At 48.0% G+C, this 18,596-nt stretch overlaps 1 protein-coding gene across 3 annotated transcripts; it reads right to left on the bottom strand.

Moving 5' to 3' along the window:
* Positions 1 to 7,855: 7,855 nt before the first annotated feature.
* On the bottom strand, positions 7,856 to 12,360 carry slc35c1 (solute carrier family 35 member C1). Of its 3 annotated transcripts, none has more exons than XM_030377342.1 (3): positions 12,090 to 12,360; positions 9,306 to 9,805; positions 7,856 to 9,041 (listed from the first exon to the last, which is right to left on the bottom strand). In XM_030377342.1, the coding sequence occupies exons 1-3, from the start codon at positions 12,167 to 12,169 to the stop codon at positions 8,458 to 8,460; spliced, it is 1,164 nt and encodes a 387-aa protein (XP_030233202.1). In that variant the 5' UTR covers positions 12,170 to 12,360; the 3' UTR covers positions 7,856 to 8,457. The 3 variants fall into 3 exon arrangements, with proteins under 3 accessions (XP_030233202.1, XP_030233201.1, XP_030233203.1); XM_030377341.1 differs by having other exon boundaries at positions 12,116 to 12,342; XM_030377343.1 differs by lacking the exon at positions 12,090 to 12,360 and adding an exon at positions 10,262 to 10,350.
* Between the last annotated feature and the right edge of the window lie 6,236 nt (positions 12,361 to 18,596).

Here is an 18,596-nt window from a genome sequence, read left to right as displayed (position 1 = left end):
CAGTAAGGATAAACTCATCCCCTCTTCAGGTTAAGGGAACAGTAAGGATAAACTCATCCCCTCTTCAGGTTAAGGGAACAGTCAGGATAAACTCATCCCCTCTTCAGGTTAAGGGAACAGTAAGAATAAACTCATCCCCTCTTCAGGTTAAGGGAACAGTAAGGATAAACTCATCCCCTCTTCAGGTTAAGGGAACAGTCAGGATAAACACATTCCCTCTTCAGGTTAAGGGAACAGTCAGGATAAACACATTCCCTCTTCAGGTTAAGGGAAGGGTTAAGGGAAGAGTAAGGCGTATTGTGGCGAGCAGCTCAGAGTTGAGGACGTGATAGAGTAAAGGTTAGTTTCTTCAGCAGAGAAGTCAAACAACTGACCTGTTTCCAACCTCCATCAGAAGAAAGGACGCAAACCCCTGAAACGATAAAAGTGTCGACCGGTAAACATAATACAAACACTCCATGGCCGACAGTGGAAGCCCTAGCAGTGATGTGAATGCGGCTCCATCACAAACACAGCAGGAAACGCGTGTGAGCGTTCAAACTGTCATCACTCTGAATAAATGCAATCATCTGTGAACCAGAAGAGTTTCATCAACACTTATGAAATAGGAAAACATAAGATGCTCTGAGTATTACTCAAGCAAAATATTTTATGAAATTTGAGAGATGGCTTTTGAAAACAAGACTGCGTAATATTCTCCTTGGAACCTTTTCCTATGAAGTCACACAAAACAAAATAATTAAAACCACACAATTCCAAGGCTGATGGTGTGGCTTTCTGTTGATCTGTTGTATTGTAGCAATTGTAGAAATCGCTGTGTCTCTAGCTCCTCATTGTTAGCATAGCTGTTAGGATTGTTGTTAGCATTGCTGTGTTCTTCCTCGCTCTTCATCAGAGATGTTATCAACATCCTGGCGGCGGCGGAGGTGATGAGCCAATGAACACCTTGCATCGTCCTCCTTCAACTCGTCCTTCAGGCAGACGTCTGGCAGTGCGGCCCTCGGTTTGTTGAGGAACACTAGAGTGGACGATCGAGAGAGGGAATGAGAGAGAGACAAAGAGAGGAACACGAGAGTGGGCGATCAAGAGAGGGAATGAGAGAGAGACAAAGAGAGGAACACGAGAGTGGACGATCGAGAGAGGGAATGAGAAAGAGACAAAGAGAGGAACACGAGAGTGGACGATCGAGAGAGGGAATGAGAAAGAGACAAAGAGAGGAACACGAGAGTGGGCGATCGAGAGAGGGAATGAGAGAGAGACAAAGAGAGGAACACGAGAGTGGGCGATCAAGAGAGGGAATGAGAGAGAGACAAAGAGAGACGCCCTGCCGCAGACCAGATGGTTCTCACCCATCACCAACCCGCGATCATAGTCTATACATCAAAGTGGTTCGTAGCTTATGATTAGTTCCACTTTCTGTTTCATATGATAGGCGACTAAACCTTCTATCAACAGGTTTGTGGCTCCAGCATGGAGGTCTCTGCCTGCCTTTGTGAAAAGGAGGTAGAATAGTAAAGCCAATACTCTTAATCTAGTGGTCTGACTGCAGTGTTCTGGATCAGATGAGTGCACAGCAGGGAGGTCTTCACCTCAGCCCATACAGCCTAATACGAACGGCTGCATGATGGGACACATGGACACAATGTGATGATTACAGTCCAGACTCAGACCGGAGGGTCTTCACTGACGGGTTAGGGTTAGGGCTGGGGTTAGGGTTGGGATTATAATAATAATAATAATAATCAATGAAATTTATATAGCGCTTAATATGGTACTCTAAGACGCTTTACATATTGCCCTATCAAAACTATGTAAGACAGACTGGGAATAAAAGAAAAACAGAGGTTAAACATGAAGAATAAGAGTTAGGTGGGGAAGGCTAGTGTGAAAAGGTATGTTTTGAGGGCAGATTTGAAAGAAGAGAGGGTTGGAGAGACTTTGATGTGGGAGGGGAGTGAATTCCAAAGGGTGGGGGCAGCAACTGAGAAGGCCCGATCACCCCAAGTCCGTCGCTCAGTCCGTGGAACTTGTAGCAGGTTGGCAGAATTGGACCTGAGGAATCGGGAGGGGGCGTGGTGATGGAGGAGGTCGGCAAGGTAGGGGGGGGCTAGGCTGTTGAGGGCCTTGTAGTTGATGAGTAAGATTTTGTAGTTGATTCTGTGTTTAATTGGAAGCCAATGGAGTTCACGGAGGACAGGTGTGATGTGTTCTCTGGAGGCGCGCAGCTGAGTTCTGGACAAATTTACGTTTTTTGAGGACTTTGCTGGTGGTGCCGTAGAGAAGACCATTGCAGTAGTCAAGCCTGGATGAAATGAAAGCGTGGATGAGTGTCGCAGCAGCGGTAGTTGACAGGTTGGGGCGGAGGCGGGCGATGTTTCGGAGGTGGAAAAAGGCAGTTTTGGTAATATGGTTAACATGGGGGAGGAAGGAGAGAGTGGGGTCCAGGATAACTCCAAGGTTACGGATTTTGGTGGAGGGGGTGATGGTGGAGCCGTCAATGTTAAGGGTGAAGTTCAGAGTGGAGTGAGTGAGGGTGTCAGGACCAATGATGAGGATTTCGGATTTGTTGGAGTTGAGTTTGAGAAAGCTGTTTTGCATCCAGGTCTTGATGTCAGTCAAACAGTTGGAGAGGGTTGAGAGGGTGGAAGGACTGATGGTTTTGGAGGGGAGGTAAAGCTGTGTGTCATCGGCGTAACAATGGAACCGGAGTCCATGGTGACGAAGGATCTGACCAAGAGGAAGCATGTACAGAATGAAGAGGAGTGGACCAAGCACAGAACCCTGGGGGACACCGTGGATGAGAGGAGTAGTGGCTGATTGACAGTTGTTGATGGCGATGAATTGATGTCTGTCGGAGAGACAGGATCCAAGCCAGGAGAGGGCGGTGCCAGTGATGCCAAGGGTGGATTGGAGAGGGGAGAGGAGAATGGAGTGATTGATCGTGTCAAAGGCAGCACTGAGGTCAAGGAGGATGAGGATATTTAGGGAGCCAGTGTCAGAGGATAGCAGAAGGTCATTGGTCACTTTGAGGAGGGCAGTTTCTGTACTGTGTTTGGAGCGGAAACCGGATTGGAAGAGTTCAAAGAGGTCGTTGGTGTCAAGGTAGGTGATGAGTTGTTTGGCAACAACACGTTATTATGTAAGGGATAGGGTTGGGGTTAGGTAAGGGTTAGGGTTGGGGTTAGGTTAGGGTCACTGTTTTACACTGGGGTGTCCGCTGACCCCACAGTGTAAACCAACACGCCACACAACGCAGATATATCAATCATACATCAACCACTTCTTTCTTTCACATCTTTCTCCTCCTGCTGAGACACACACACACACACACACACACACACACACACACACACACACACACACACACACACACACACACACACACACACACACACACACACACACACACACACACACACACAGTCACTGCAGGCAGCGCTCTGCTGCCCTCTGCTGGTGAACAATGACAACGACAGCCACAATGAACAGACGGTCGCATTACCAGAGCAGAAGAACGCGGCCCCACCGGTAGAGGGAGGGACTTGTCAGCTCCTCTCTGGATGATAATGCTCCTCTTTAGGGCTGAGGGGCATTTGGTTTGTCTTCATTTGCTATGCGTTCACATAAAACCAACGGTTGTTATTCTGTACGAATGTAACTAATGAAACATTAACATTTCCTTATTTCATTAAAAAATGGAGGTCCATTTTTTCATTATTTTAAGGTACAATACATCAGACTGCCACCAAGTGGTGACAAGGGGTACTGCGGTCCCGAACCCCCATGAGAGGTTAGGGTTAAAGTCCTCACCAGAAGGCGACCTCTCCTCTCCCTCTCACCTCTCGCCCGGCGTACCGTGGAGCGAGAATTTGAATAGTCACCACACACACATAGGGTTAGGGCTAGACACACACATACCATGTGTGTATAAGGACGGTGGTGTGGGCATAAGGTGGGACAGAAATTACGGATGGACGCGGAGACGATGGATGGATTCAGCAGGTCCTGCACGTTCACCTGGGTCCGTCGTGGAAAAACTAAATGAACAATAATGAGTGTTTTGAGATATTCATCGGGTGTCATCATTAACGTTCCATCTTCCAGAATTGTACTTTTCAAAAGTGAAAGAGAATCTGTACTTACAGTTTTTCTCAGTCGCTTTGGTACATTTCTCAGATTAGAATTGAAATTTGCAAAGCAGCAAGTGCATTTCTCAAAACAATGTATTCAAATAGCAAAACACCATGGATTTCATGCAAAAGCCAGTCTCTTGCTCAAAATCCTAGTTACATGTCAGTGCCATCAGAATGACAAGTCCTTGTGTCATTGTCTATGGATAAGAGAGTCAAATTGCTTGGTCATGTTGTCAATATAACAGTGTACTCTGGAGGGATGTTCTGATGTAAACTATGGCTAAGGTTTTGAAGGCAATAATTGTGAATTGTAAGTTACACCTTAGTGTATGTGGGAGATTGATTGCAAGAGACTGGACAAGATTCACATTTACGCTTTGACTGTTTGTACTGTAATTTGTTGACAGACCATGTCATTGCTAGAAATGTGAACACAGGAAAATCTCCTTAGGGTAAACTGTACATGCATTGCTGTAGGAATTACAGTGCAGTCATCCTACAACTCCTGACGTTCCTGTCTGTTGGGCAACAAATTCTCAGACAATGTAACATTGTGTTGTGCTCCAGCTATATATACTGTATATACACTTGCCAGTTCATGCTTCAGGAGATGCACCTTTGAGCTATTCCAGTAAACCGGTTCATCGTTTGTTGATCTAACACTTCACACATTTCCGTTCTTTAGAGAAAGTCAAGATTCACCTGGTAGCAATTGACCAATTCAGGACAGATTTAGAAAAGAAAACAAAAAAAAAGAGTCTAATGCCAGTGTTTAGGAATGTATAGAAATATGCTTGACATATTATGACAACTTGTTCAACCATTTTGCATGTAAAGACTTATGCAATGAACTAATGCCTAAACGCTGTGGGGGTGAGGCTATTCGATAGAGACCATTACAATACATTTTGATCAACATGACATAAGCAATTGATAATGTAGGAGCAGAAAATTGTACATAATCATGTGCATGGATGTACCGAAGCATTTGCAACGTGTTCAAATGAATGAGAAACTGTTTTTTTCATGTGCACAAGTGACACACTGATGTGAAGATTGAACAGGTAGTTTTGAGAATTTCAATTCTGATCTGAGAAATGAACCAAAGCGACTGAGAAAAACTGTAATGTGACCTCCGCATGTAAACTTAGTTTAAACACTCATTTAAAGGCTTCAGCTTTTAATGCGCGGTGTTTACCGATGTCCCTTCATTTACTAAACCACCAAACTCAAACGGTGCATTTATAAGTCGTGGATGTTATCAGGCAACAAGCTAGCAAAGCAGAGCTGACCTTCTGAGCCAGGGAGCTTTCCGCTGAAGGAGAACAGAGCACGGCTGCCTGGGGGGGCAGGGACAGAGATCAGCCGACAACCTCCCCGGATGTAGGGAGCTTTGGAGGTCCGGACCCAGGGCTCCAGCCCTTGCTCATGGACCAGCTTCAGGGGGGCAGCGTGGTGCTCGTGGCCTAAGAGTTCAGAGGTCAAAGGTCAACCGGGTGTGCTCCACTCCTGGAGGAAGACCAACCACACCCCTGGGCTCGGTGCCTTACTTCAGATCATTTACAACACGGCACAATATCCTTCTAATAACCCTGAAGGCCGTACGTCTACAGGGACAACTCTGTCCTGTACTATAATTATGAACTGGTATGGCAGGCTGGGTAGGTGGGAGAGACACGACCCCAGTCACTGTTTTGTGGTGAAGTTGGACCGGGCTTAAACGGACCACGAATTTTCGGCTAATTTGGCTTCTTGGTTTTTGGATTCTGGAAATGGAAGACTACAGAGAGTATCAGAGAGACTCTAAGGTTGGCAAAAAATTGCAGAGTCGGCCTGACCCAAAGCAATCGTTATCTACATTCGGCTCCCCCACTTCGGCCTTGGAAGGCTGATATCTCTCCTCTCCCTGGTTGTTATGCAGACGGATGCCCTGCCACCCTTCCCCCCAAAGTTCCCCCTCCACCTCCTGTGAACTTTGTCTCTGGTCGGAACTCTTCGAGGTCGTCTCCACGGCGACGGCCGTGTCCTCGTCACCAGCATCAGACGGGAGAGACACTGTTGGGTCCATTGGAGATGGAGTCCTTGAGCTCACACACACACGCACACAAGACTGATTACACACACACCCCCTGGACTCACCGCCTACTGGACTCCCTCCCCCTCCCCTTCCCCCGTTGCAGCACAGTATGCCGTGAGTGCTGTGATGCGCCTGTTGGCTGCGTCCGCCTCCCGGTGTCTGAGTTGTGACACCTCCCCTCCCCAACTCCCTTACCCCCTCCCATATGCGTTTGTGATGTTTTTGATGTGATGCTTATGTGTTGAGGTGTTTTTTTTGCTAATCCCTACACTGTGCCCCCTTAAAGGAGCATAGTTTGGGGTATTGACAATTTTTTTTTTCCCCTCGTCACCCTCTTGTCTTAGCTTTTGAAACTTTCTTATATAATGCGGGCCGCTGGTTCTTCGTGAACAAGCGCCTGAAAGTCTCTCCGTCCTGTCTCCCCACACTGTCTTCTATGTTTCTTGGACGGAATGTTACTGGGAATTTCGTTGCTCTGTTGCTTTGTAACATGTGTAATGACAACAAATAAACTATACTATACTGTAGAGAACACCTGCAGGAACCGGTGGAGCGGGTTCAACTCAGACCTTTACCTTCCTCATTTCAGACGGTATCCATGACAACTCGCGCTCAATGGAACCCCTCTGTAGAGCAGATGATGGCGACCTCGGCCCTCAGGAACCATAGACTGAATGTGACACCAGAGCTCCACCTGGGAGCTGACAGAACTGGTTCGAGGCTTCAGAATGCACCTCCGGTTCTCTCCTGGGGGCTTCCGTCACCTTGTTTCCCAGGCTGAGCCTCTTCTGAAGGAGTCTCTCTGCTCCATCACTGCAGCTCAGCCATCAAGGGAGATCTATCCTTTGACATTTTAAACAACGTAACCGAAACGAGCCAATCGTGGTGGTGTAGAGGTCGTTACAGGACGGCAGGAAACAACCCCCCCACCCCCCCCGCTCACTATGATACTAATCCAATATTGGTTTAATCCACATGTAACTAACTGTCAATTTCGAAATATTGTAGTGTAATTATATCCAGGTTATATCATACCGCTGGTTAGAAGGTCAAATGTTATGAAATTGTCAACATCTTAAAAAATCCACACATCTCAACTGGTCATCAGCTAGAAGTAAGATTAATTATACTTATGCTTCAATTAATATGGATAAGAAACAGACAGAAACATGCACAGCAATACTATATAAGACTATTAAAGTCCATATGACAGTTATTGTTTGGTCAGTTGCTCTCCTCAAGATAAAGTTTGAATGTAAATGCAGTGCAAATATTTGACCAACAGCTGTGTCCGGTTTCTCTTCAGCAGGATCTCAGTGGAGGTGTTGAAGCATATCTTGGTTCAGCAGAAGGCCTACTTTAACTTAAATATAGCTTTACTCAGAAGCCTGACCCATGGCCCTCTAGTGGACGAATCTCTTTAACGCCGTCTCTATGGGAGAAGGTATTCAAAGCTCTATTGAGTTATTGAAGTATTTGTTCATTGAGGTGAAATACCATGGACATACTTCAAAATATACTTTTCAAAAAGGAAATAGTGCATGCAAAAATATATTCGAGTGAAAAAATATTCCTGCATATTTACAGGCAGCACTATTTGAACTAGAAAGTAACATATACAACATAAAAACAGACTGTACAATGGTGTTGATACCATGACAACACTAATGCTGCCAATTTATTAAAAATCAATGACAGTTTTCAAAAGTAATCTTCAAATTATGATAACCGTCCTACAGTCCTTAATCCCACTAGCCTCAAACCAATAGTAGTGCCGGGCCGTTTATCCAATCGATGGCGTTAGAAACACAAATGATCAAGGTTCTTCAATCAGTGCCAGTGATCCCCTCTATCTAAAGCAACGGCAGACATGTTTAGATTATAGGAAGGGTTCTCTGTCCATAAATTACAGTCCTAAAAGAGAAAGAAAATAAAAAAGGTACAAAAGAGTTCACATAGCTTACAAAATGAAGCTAATAACGCCATCAGTATGTGGCAGAAACGACCCCGCCGAGTCAACCAAACCTCAACCCTACAACACCCGCCGCCCCCATCCGCCACCTCCCACCGTCACACCCCCACCCTTCAGACCCCCACCCTTCAGACCCCCATCCATCAGACCCCCACCCATCAGACCCCCACCCTTCAGATCCCAACCCGACGTCTGAATAATGCCCCCTCTCTAGATCCTCCATGTAGACCCCCTCACTCCGGACCCCCTCCAGACCCCCCAGGCCCCGGCCCCCTCTACACAGCGCTGCTGCTTTCGGCCCCTCCCAGGGGCAGCAGCTTCTCCTTGTCCCCGTCCTTGGGAACCTGCTGCACCTTCTTCATCTCCAGGCTCTTCACCCAGGTGTAGGCCGAGGACCCCCCCAGCACCATGAGGTTGGAGGTCCACCACAGCAGGCCTTTGGAGGAGTGGTAGTACACCACGGCGATCAGCGTCTGGGCGCAGGCCTTTGCCGTGCCCGACACGTTGTGGGTCAGCGGGCTGGTGTACTTGATCTGCAGGCCTGTGACGTAGCCGATGGCGAAGCCGAAGACGCCGCCCAGCGTCATCATGGCCCAGAAGGAGGGCTCCAGCAGCCGGCTGAAGCGCGCCAGGTGGCCCAGCTCGCCGAACACCAGCACCAGCGGCACGAAGAGCACGCAGGCGTTGACGTTGTTGTAGAAGGACAGCTTCCAGATGTTGCCCTCCACCGCGGCCATCACCTTCTTGGTGTAGATGGCGTTCAGAGAGACGCAGGCGCTGGCCAGGACCCCGAAGAAGACCCCCGTCCAGGAGAGAGACCCCCCCAGACCCTCCTGGTCCACCCCCAGCCAGAAGCCCCCTGGAGACGGGAGGAGGGGGTTCAGTTCACAACGCGCCAAAGGTCAAAGGTCATGCAGAGCACTACTAGAAACCAGTAGGTGTTGAACTAGATGTTCAGCTCACACATGAGCATTGTCCATGATGCTGTGGACATGCTTTAGATTATTACATTACAGGTATTAGATACATTCCTCCTGGAGGTCGAGTCTACTACTCAGAGAACTAGCAGTCCACTGAGAGAACTAGAGCCCTGGAGGTCCACTCAGAGAACTACAGTCCTTACCCAGGATGACCCCGCAGCACAGCAGGGCCCTGACGGAGGTGGTCTGCTTCAGGATGAGGTAGGACAGCAGCACGTTGAACACGGTGCTAAGGGACCGGCCCACCGTGTAGAAGGCCACTCCCAGGTTCTTCAGACACAGGTTGTTGAAGGTGATCATGCTTATGAAAACGATAGACAACGGCAGCACCTCCCGGGAGGTCTTCAGGTCGAACTTGAAGGAAGGGAAGTCGATGAGAGTCGGACATCTGCTGGACAGGAGCTGCAGGAGCAGACACAGCCCCACCGTCACCAGGCACTGGTAGAAGGTGATGAACAGCGGGGCGTCCAGGTCTTTGTTATCCAGCAGGTGGTTGTTGAGGAACACCATAGTGATCGAGATGAACCAGTAGGAGGACACCACGGCCGCTATCTTCATGGACCGGAGCAGAAAGGTCTCCCCGGGGGCACCCGGCTCCGGAGTGAAGGCCATCTTCAAGATGTTGGAGCGCTTAAGCTGGATCCTGTTCATGGTCCAGAGAGAGAAGGGAAGATATGGGTCAAAACATTCAGATTCAAACAATCCTCCGACCAGAGTCGCTCCGTAACGACGATCCACCCTGCTACAGCAGAGTCCGCCTCCACCGCGGAGCTACTTCCTGGTTGCCCCCTGCTGGGCGACCAGGAAGTAGCTCCTTAAAGAGACCCTCGCCCTCCGTGAGGTCCTTAAAGAGACCCTCGCCCTCGGTGAGGTCCTTAAAGAGACCCTCACCCTCCGTGAGCCCCTTAAAGAGACCCTCGCTGCTCCGTGTGGTACTTCTTCTCCTGCTCTCAGGTGGAAAACATTAGAAACCCCGGAGATCACCCGACGCTCCTCAGACAGATCGATTCATTCTCTCCGTGTCAGTATTGTATTCGGCGTGAGACACACGCCACACTTTGTATTTGTCAAGCAGAGAAATTACCAGGATAGCGCTCACCAATTTGCGCCGCTATTTAACAGTGGAACAGCAGGTAGGAATCAAATGGGTTTCCCGTACGTAGAGCAACCAGACGTCCTCTTTTGCCCGGACATGCCCTCTTTTTGAGACACTTTTAAAAAGATGTGTGGCGGAATTTCAAAATCGTCCGGGATTTTATTAATGCCTCATACATGTTTACATTGAATTTGCGTTGCGTTTCTCTGGGTCGTTCACAAACTAGTTAGCCTACGCCCTCCCCTACTCAGTTCTGGTCGCTTTGCATTGGTGGAAGTGAGTAGGGGGAGTGGTTAAGTAGAGCCTTCAGATTGGACGGTTTGACCTACTTAGTTACCGTCATGTTTTGTATTTATTTTTTTACCATTATTGTTTTATAGGGACAAACATTAACAAATTTCTCCTATACAGGGGATTGATAAAGTTCTATCTATTGAGCAGAAAGAAACACTTGGTCATACTTTACACACTTTACCACAGCATTGGCCTGCTAAATGCCACAGATATATTTTAAGCATTGGACTGAATGCCACATATAATTATGTGTTTCCACGTTTGCAATGTTTAAAAGTTCAGGGAAAAGTATATGCCTCGACTGGTGTTGCTTGAGCCAATAGCCTTTTGAGAGTGTTTTTTCTGAATATTAGTGTTAAGGACCAATAATGCTTACTGTCATACATTAGTCACCATGTCTGTGTACACATTGGTATGCAGTCACATGTTAATATAGGGCTATACCCCCCCGCCGCCGTAAATTGTTAATCAAGTTTTGCAGATCAGAGTGCGCAATAATAATCCCGTTTGTTCACTAAAGTCAACATGTGCGCAGATTAGGGCTTTGACTTTTGGCCAAAAATCATATTCGAAGTTCGTTTGTTTATTAATCTTAGTATTCGAATATATTCGAATATTTATTAATAATATTTTGACCATTAAATGCCTTCAGTAATACCTGGGCTGAATCCGAGTACTTAGTACATACTATTTATGTTCAGTGTCTACTACTTGACCGTACTACACTTGTAGTACGGTCTACAGCTATGCGTAGAACGCCTAGAACGGTCTACAGCTATGCGTAGAACGCCTCTGAACTCTTCCGAACACCGCCGTAACTCCACCGGATGTTTGGAGATGACGTGTCTCCCCTCAGATGCCGGCAAAATTACCTTGATAAGTTACCTGTTTTCCATCTTGTCATCGTTGCTATTAAATTAAAAATGTCTTTTTACTTAATTACTTACTTTACTTTTTTACTCTTTTTAATGTCTCTTTTTTTCGCCGCTTTCTATGACGTCTTTCTAAGCCGCTGTTGGTAGTGTCGGGTCAGCCATCTCTTCTTCGTTCGTTACCACACCCGTAGTCTGGTAACGTAGTGACCTACCGTTGTATACTGTGGCGGTAGTACGCATTCGGAAACGTTTTCCGTGCTACACAATGCACACTGAGCATTCGGACGCGCTATATTTGTGGCGTACTACAAAATGCATACTATAAGTATGAGTATTCGGATTCAGCCCTTGATTGGGCTTTGCGAGGTTTGTTTACCGGCGTTGCTATGGTTACCGGTCTTGCGTGTTCCAACTGTTTATTATGTTTCTAATAAATCGCTGTCTAATCAATAATTTATTCACTGCCTCTTCCGTGGTCATTACAATATTATGAATAGACTGCATGGGTTCTCCGACGTCTCTCCCTCTTGGCCTGCCCATAACAGGTTCGAATATTAAGGGCTGCCTAATATTCGTTCGAATTATTGTTATTTTTTTTGATATTCGAATTATATTCGAATCACGAAGTTCGAAGTCAAAGCCCTAGCGCAGATGTAACCTACAGAATAATCCTGATATCAAGGCCTACCCGTTGGTTAATGACAGTCTGCAGGCTGCTTGTCTCGATCCACTCCCGCAGCATGAAGACAATGAAGAAGTGAGTCTGAACCTCCCACCAGGTGGGCCCGGCCTGGGACCGTGACCTGTTCTTCCTGCTCTACCACCCGGGAGCATCACCTTGCATGTGCTCCATGGCATTCGTCTATCGGGCTGACAGCCCAACAGGTCCTTGTGACAACCCTTATGCTGTCTGTATATTGGTCTGACAGGGGATAGACTCCTAGCTTGTCATTCAGGTCCAATCAGGGAATGTGTATTTATGTGCCTGCTTTGTGTTGCAGTAGGAGAGAGAGAGAGAGAGAGAGAGAGAGAGAGAGAGAGAGAGAGAGAGAGAGAGAGAGAGAGAGAGAGAGAGAGAGAGAGAGAGAGAGAGAGAGAGAGAGAGAGAGAGAGAGAGAGAGAGAGAGAGAGAGAGAGAGAGAGAGCGAGCATGTCTTAGGTTTGCTTTATGAAATAAAAGAGCTCCCAACAAAATCATAACGGTCGATCCATGCGCTTCCTGGTTCCGTCGAGGTTGAGCAGAGTCTCTGGATCTCTCTCTCTCACAGGTAACATCTCTCTCCTACTGCAACACAAAGCAGGCACATAAATACACATTCCTGTGAGTCCACTAGAGAGTACTGCAGTACCCTGTGAGTCCACTAGAGAGTACTGCAGTACCCTGTGAGTCCACTACAGAGTACTGGGATGCTTGTAGTGTTCGGGATGTCCGTTAGGGGGCAGCACTACAAAGTACTGCAGTACTGCACAGAGTACTGCATTACCCTTTGAGTCCACTAGAGAATACTGCAGTACTACACAGAGCACTGCAGTACCCTGTGAGTCCACTACAAAGTACTGCAGCACCCTGTGAGTCCACTACAGAGTACTGCAATACTACACAGAGTACTGCAGTATCCTGTGAGTCCACTAGAGAGTACTGCAGTACTATACAGAGTACTGCAGTACCCTGTGAGTCCACTACAGAGTACTGCAGTACTACACAAAGTACTGCAGTACCCTGTGAGTCCACTACAAAGTACTGCAGTACCCTATGAGTCCACTAGAGAGTACTGCAGTACTATACAGAGTACTGCAGTACCCTGTGAGTCCACAACAAAGTACTGCAGCACTACACAGAGTACTGCAGTACCCTGTGAGTCCACTAGAGAGTACTGCAGTACCCTGTGAGTCTACTACAGAGTACTGCAGTAACATGTGAGTCCACAAGAGAGTACTTCAGTACCCTGTGAGTCCACTACAGAGTACTGCAGTACCCTGTGAGTCCACTAGAGAGTACTGCAATACTACACAGAGTACTGCAGTTCCCCTGCAGTTCAGAGTACTGGGATGCTTGTAGTGTTCGGGATGTCCATTAGGGGGCAGCATTTGCCAAGCTATATATTTACCTCCATCGGTTGAGCTATAGGCTACTCTTTACAACATGGAAAAGGCTCAAATTAACATGGATCATTTATAGCAACGCACTTTGATGATTAAAGCATGTTATTGTTATTGGCAGATTTATGAGACACAGAGAGAGAGGCAGAGGCAGGAGGTAGAGAGGAAAAGAGGCAGAGAGGAAGAGAGGAAGAGAGGCAGGAGGTAGAGAGGAAGAGAGGCAGGAGGTAGAGAGGAAGAGAGGTAGAGAGGAAGAGAGGCAGAGAGGAAGAGAGGCAGGAGGTAGAGAGGAAGAGAGGTAGAGAGGAAGAGAGTCAGGCGGTAGAGAGGTAGAGAGGCAGGAGGTAGAGAGGAAGAGAGGCAGAGAGGAAGAGAGGCAGGAGGTAGAGAGGAAGAGAGGTAGAGAGGAAGAGAGATAGGAGGTAGAGAGGAAGAGAGATAGGAGGTAGAGAGGTAGAGAGGCAGAGAGGAAGAGAGGCAGGAGGCAGAGAGGAAGAGAGGCAGGAGGTAGAGAGGTAGAGAGGTAGAGAGGCAGGAGGCAGAGAGGAAGAGAGGTAGAGAGGCAGGAGGTAGAGAGGAAGAGAGGTAGAGAGGAAGAGAGGCAGGAGGCAGAGAGGAAGAGAGGCAGGAGGTAGAGAGGAAGAGAGGTAGAGAGGAAGAGAGGCAGAGAGGAAGAGAGGCAGGAGGTAGAGAGGTAGAGAGGTAGAGAGGAAGAGAGTCAGGCGGTAGAGAGGAAGAGAGGCAGGAGGAAGAGAGGCAGGAGGTAGAGAGACAGAGAGGCAGGAGGCAGAGAGGAAGAGAGGCAGGAGGTAGAGAGGCAGAGAGGCAGGAGGTAGAGGAAGAGAGGAAGAGAGGCAGGAGGTAGAGAGGAAGAGAGGTAGAGAGGAAGAGAGGCAGAGAGGCAGGAGGAAGAGAGGTAGAGAGGAAGAGAGGCAGAGAGGCAGGAGGCAGAGAGGAAGAGAGGAAGAGAGTCAGGAGGTAGAGAGGAAGAGAGGCAGGAGGCAGAGAGGAAGAGAGGCAGGAGGTAGAGAGGAAGAGAGGCAGGAGGCAGAGAGGAAGAGAGGCAGGAGGTAGAGAGGAAGAGAGGCAGGAGGTAGAGAGGAAGAGAGGCAGGAGGTAGAGAGGAAGAGAGTCAGGAGGTAGAGAGGAAGAGAGGCAGGAGGTAGAGAGGAAGAGAGTCAGGAGGCAGAGAGGAAGAGAGGCAGGAGGCAGAGAGGAAGAGAGTCAGGAGGTAGAGAGGAAGAGAGGCAGGAGGTAGAGAGGAAGAGAGGCAGGAGGTAGAGAGGCAGGGCGTGGAGGCCGGGCGCTGGTGGTTCAGTTCTCTCAACGCCATTCTGCTGACAGAGTGAAAAATGGATGTGGAATAAATCCCCCTCTAAGGAGGCAGGAGGCAGGAGGTAGAGAGGCAGAGAGGCAGGAGGTAGAGGAAGAGAGGCAGGAGGTAGAGGAAGAGAGGAAGAGAGGCAGGAGGTAGAGAGGAAGAGAGGTAGAGAGGAAGAGAGGTAGAGAGGAAGAGAGGCAGAGAGGCAGGAGGAAGAGAGGAAGAGAGGCAGAGAGGCAGGAGGCAGAGAGGAAGAGAGGCAGGAGGAAGAGAGGAAGAGAGGCAGGAGGTAGAGAGGAAGAGAGTCAGGAGGCAGAGAGGAAGAGAGGCAGGAGGAAGAGAGGAAGAGAGTCAGGAGGTAGAGAGGAAGAGAGGCAGGAGGAAGAGAGGAAGAGAGGCAGGAGGTAGAGAGGAAGAGAGGCAGGAGGTAGAGAGGTAGAGAGGCAGGAGGTAGAGAGGCAGGAGGTAGAGAGGAAGAGAGGTAGAGAGGAAGAGAGTCAGGCGGTAGAGAGGAAGAGAGGCAGGAGGTAGAGAGGCAGGAGGGAGAGAGGCAGGGCGTGGAGGCCGGGCGCTGGTGGTTCAGTTCTCTCAACGCCATTCTGCTGACAGAGTGAAAAATGGATGTGGAATAAATCCCCCTCTAAGGAGGCAGGAGGCAGGAGGTAGAGAGGCAGAGAGGCAGGAGGTAGAGGAAGAGAGGCAGGAGGTAGAGGAAGAGAGGAAGAGAGGCAGGAGGTAGAGAGGAAGAGAGGTAGAGAGGAAGAGAGGTAGAGAGGAAGAGAGGCAGAGAGGCAGGAGGAAGAGAGGAAGAGAGGCAGAGAGGCAGGAGGCAGAGAGGAAGAGAGGCAGGAGGAAGAGAGGAAGAGAGGCAGGAGGTAGAGAGGAAGAGAGTCAGGAGGCAGAGAGGAAGAGAGGCAGGAGGAAGAGAGGAAGAGAGTCAGGAGGTAGAGAGGAAGAGAGGCAGGAGGAAGAGAGGAAGAGAGGCAGGAGGTAGAGAGGAAGAGAGGCAGGAGGTAGAGAGGTAGAGAGGCAGGAGGTAGAGAGGCAGGAGGTAGAGAGGAAGAGAGGTAGAGAGGAAGAGAGTCAGGCGGTAGAGAGGAAGAGAGGCAGGAGGTAGAGAGGCAGGAGGGAGAGAGGCAGGGCGTGGAGGCCGGGCGCTGGTGGTTCAGTTCTCTCAACGCCATTCTGCTGACAGAGTGAAAAATGGATGTGGAATAAATCCCCCTCTAATTACACCGGCAGAATTAATCAGGAAGTGTTTAATTAGTCGAGTTCTGCTCTTTCTCTTTGGGGGGGTTGGGGGGGGGGGGTGGATATGGAGATATGATCCGGCTGGCAGGAAGCCTTAAACAGACGTTTGCTCGCCGGAACAAGTAAGGAGCCGTATCAGACACCTCTGCTCACACGGGCTACAGGGAGGACTCAACATTCACCGTCTGAGGTTGGTCGAACCGAATCACACATTCATGGTTCAGTAATCCTCTCTCCCCGACCCCCAGAGTCGGACTTCAGACTGATTCAATACATCCAGAGGATTGGGATATCAGTCATGAATAAGCAGAAAAATGTACTCAGGGATCTGCTCCCATAACCCACATTATATAAGATGTATATTCTAAAGAAGGATAGTGCCAGAGGTGGTGTTGCTGTTACAGACATTATCGATCAGCACGTTCTAAGACCAACTTAATGGCCTCTAGTTCTGATACATCAAATGGTCAATCACATGGGACCTCACATGGTACATCACATGGTATGTCACATGGTACATCACATGGTATGTCACATGGTACATCAAAGACTCTGTGCGGTGCTGAATGCAGCATCAGCAGCACAGAGAGGAAGAGTGTTTAAAGACTCACCGGGGAGCTCCCAGAAGGGCCCACTGCAGCACTGTGCAGAACTCTGCTTCCTACACACATCGTCTAACGTCTGCAGTCAGCTGTTACAACCACACAAGGAATGAATGGGGCTGAGTTTCTGTCAGCCGTCTGCAGAACACTGATTATTTATTTTCAACACTTAACAACTAAATAGCCCTATATAGCGTGTAGGGTCTGTGGACCAATTAGAGACTTTAAAACAGGACAAACCTTCCTTCTATTGTTCTAGACAAATTATACTAGACCCAATCTCACATACAACAGCCAATCGCAGTCTTTCTTTCCCTTCTTTTTGAAATAAGGATGAACAGTAACGAAGTGTGTCTTTGCTGTGTCTTTTGAGACACAGCAAAGCAAATAAATGCGAGGGTCGCTGACGTAAAGCAGAGGTTCAATACTGATGGTAAAATAAAAAACAAAAACAAAACAAAAGCGTTGTAAAACACCTTGAATAACTTAAATCACTAAGATCACTTCTTCCTTTCATAAGATGGGATTGTTTCCCTCCTTTGTGCTCCACTGAATAACAATCTGATGAACATTGAAACGGAATGGTATCAAGAGAGTGCTGTTAGCAACCACATCTGAATATCCTCATACAAAAGCCACTTGGATCTGTGTTGACATTAGAAGTGCTTGCATTTGCCCATTAAATCCCTACAATGCACTGCTATGTATCAACTTCATTAATCCAACGTAATAAGGATGTCTAAACCAGGAGTTGTAGTCAACATAGTTTTTGCTGGATCTACGTAACTGAAAACATAAATCACTGTGCACACATACAACAGGCAACGAATGCAACAAAAAGTAGTGCCTTCATTATGTGGGTATACCACATACATAACAATTCCTCCCTTCCAGCTTTGATGTAACCTGTACACATCACAAGGTAAGTACTCTGTTCGATAACTATAACTATAACAGAAATAAGACACCTAATCAATCCTCAAACAAACATCACTTGATTACAACAACAACAAAGGGGTGGTAGTCATGACTACAAATCAAGTCTCTGAGGTGCTCAGCGATCTCTCCCAGGGGCCTGGGTGGAGAACCAGGTCCAGTGGGACTTGGTTGGCGTTCAGCAGCCCCTGTGGATTCAATGTCATCATCAAAGTCCTCTGGTGCTGTAGAAGCAACCTCCTCCGAGTCTTCACGTGTTATTGATTCCTTAGCCGTGGTAGTGCGAGCCGTTGCCTCCAGTAGCTGGTCAACATGCCTGCGCCAGACCATGTCAGGCCCTACACGCACGGTGTACGTCAGTGGTCCGGCCTGTGACAGAATCTCTCCCAACTGCCGTTTCTGGTTTTACCTCTATAGTATCTGGCAAGCACTTGGTGTCCCACACTGAAGGTTCTCAGTTGTTTTCGTGTCCGTCCACGTGTACACTGCTTTTCCAGCACATGTTTGCGAATGTCTGGCTTGAGCAAATCCAAACGGGATCTCAGGTTCCTGCCCATGAACAGCATCGCTGGTGTCCCGTTGTAGCGTGTGCTGGGTTTCGATAAGCCAGTAGGAAGTTTGCCACTTTTTGGGGTAACAACGTTCCCTCCCTCCCACTTGCTTTCATCGACTGTTTGAAAGACTGTCCAAAACGCTCCGCTAAGCCATTTGTTGCAGGATGGTGAGGAGCTGAGGTAATGTGCTTGACACCATTCTTCCTAATGAATTTCTAAAATTCCTCCCCAGTGAATATGCTTGCATTGTCACTCACCAGTTGTTAAGGCAAACCCGTGCTGTGCACGCGTGGGTTCGAATCCCATCCTCATCGCCAATTGTTATGTATTAACTTTATTGATCCAACGTAATAAAGATGTCTAAACCAGGAGTTGTAGTCAACATAGTTTTTACTGGATCTACAT

The sequence above is a fragment of the Gadus morhua genome, chromosome 14, assembly GCF_902167405.1.
Source record: "Gadus morhua chromosome 14, gadMor3.0, whole genome shotgun sequence".
NCBI lineage: Eukaryota > Metazoa > Chordata > Actinopteri > Gadiformes > Gadidae > Gadus > Gadus morhua.
Note: the sequence above shows the minus strand (reverse complement) of the source record. Positions and strands in the feature narration are given on the sequence as shown.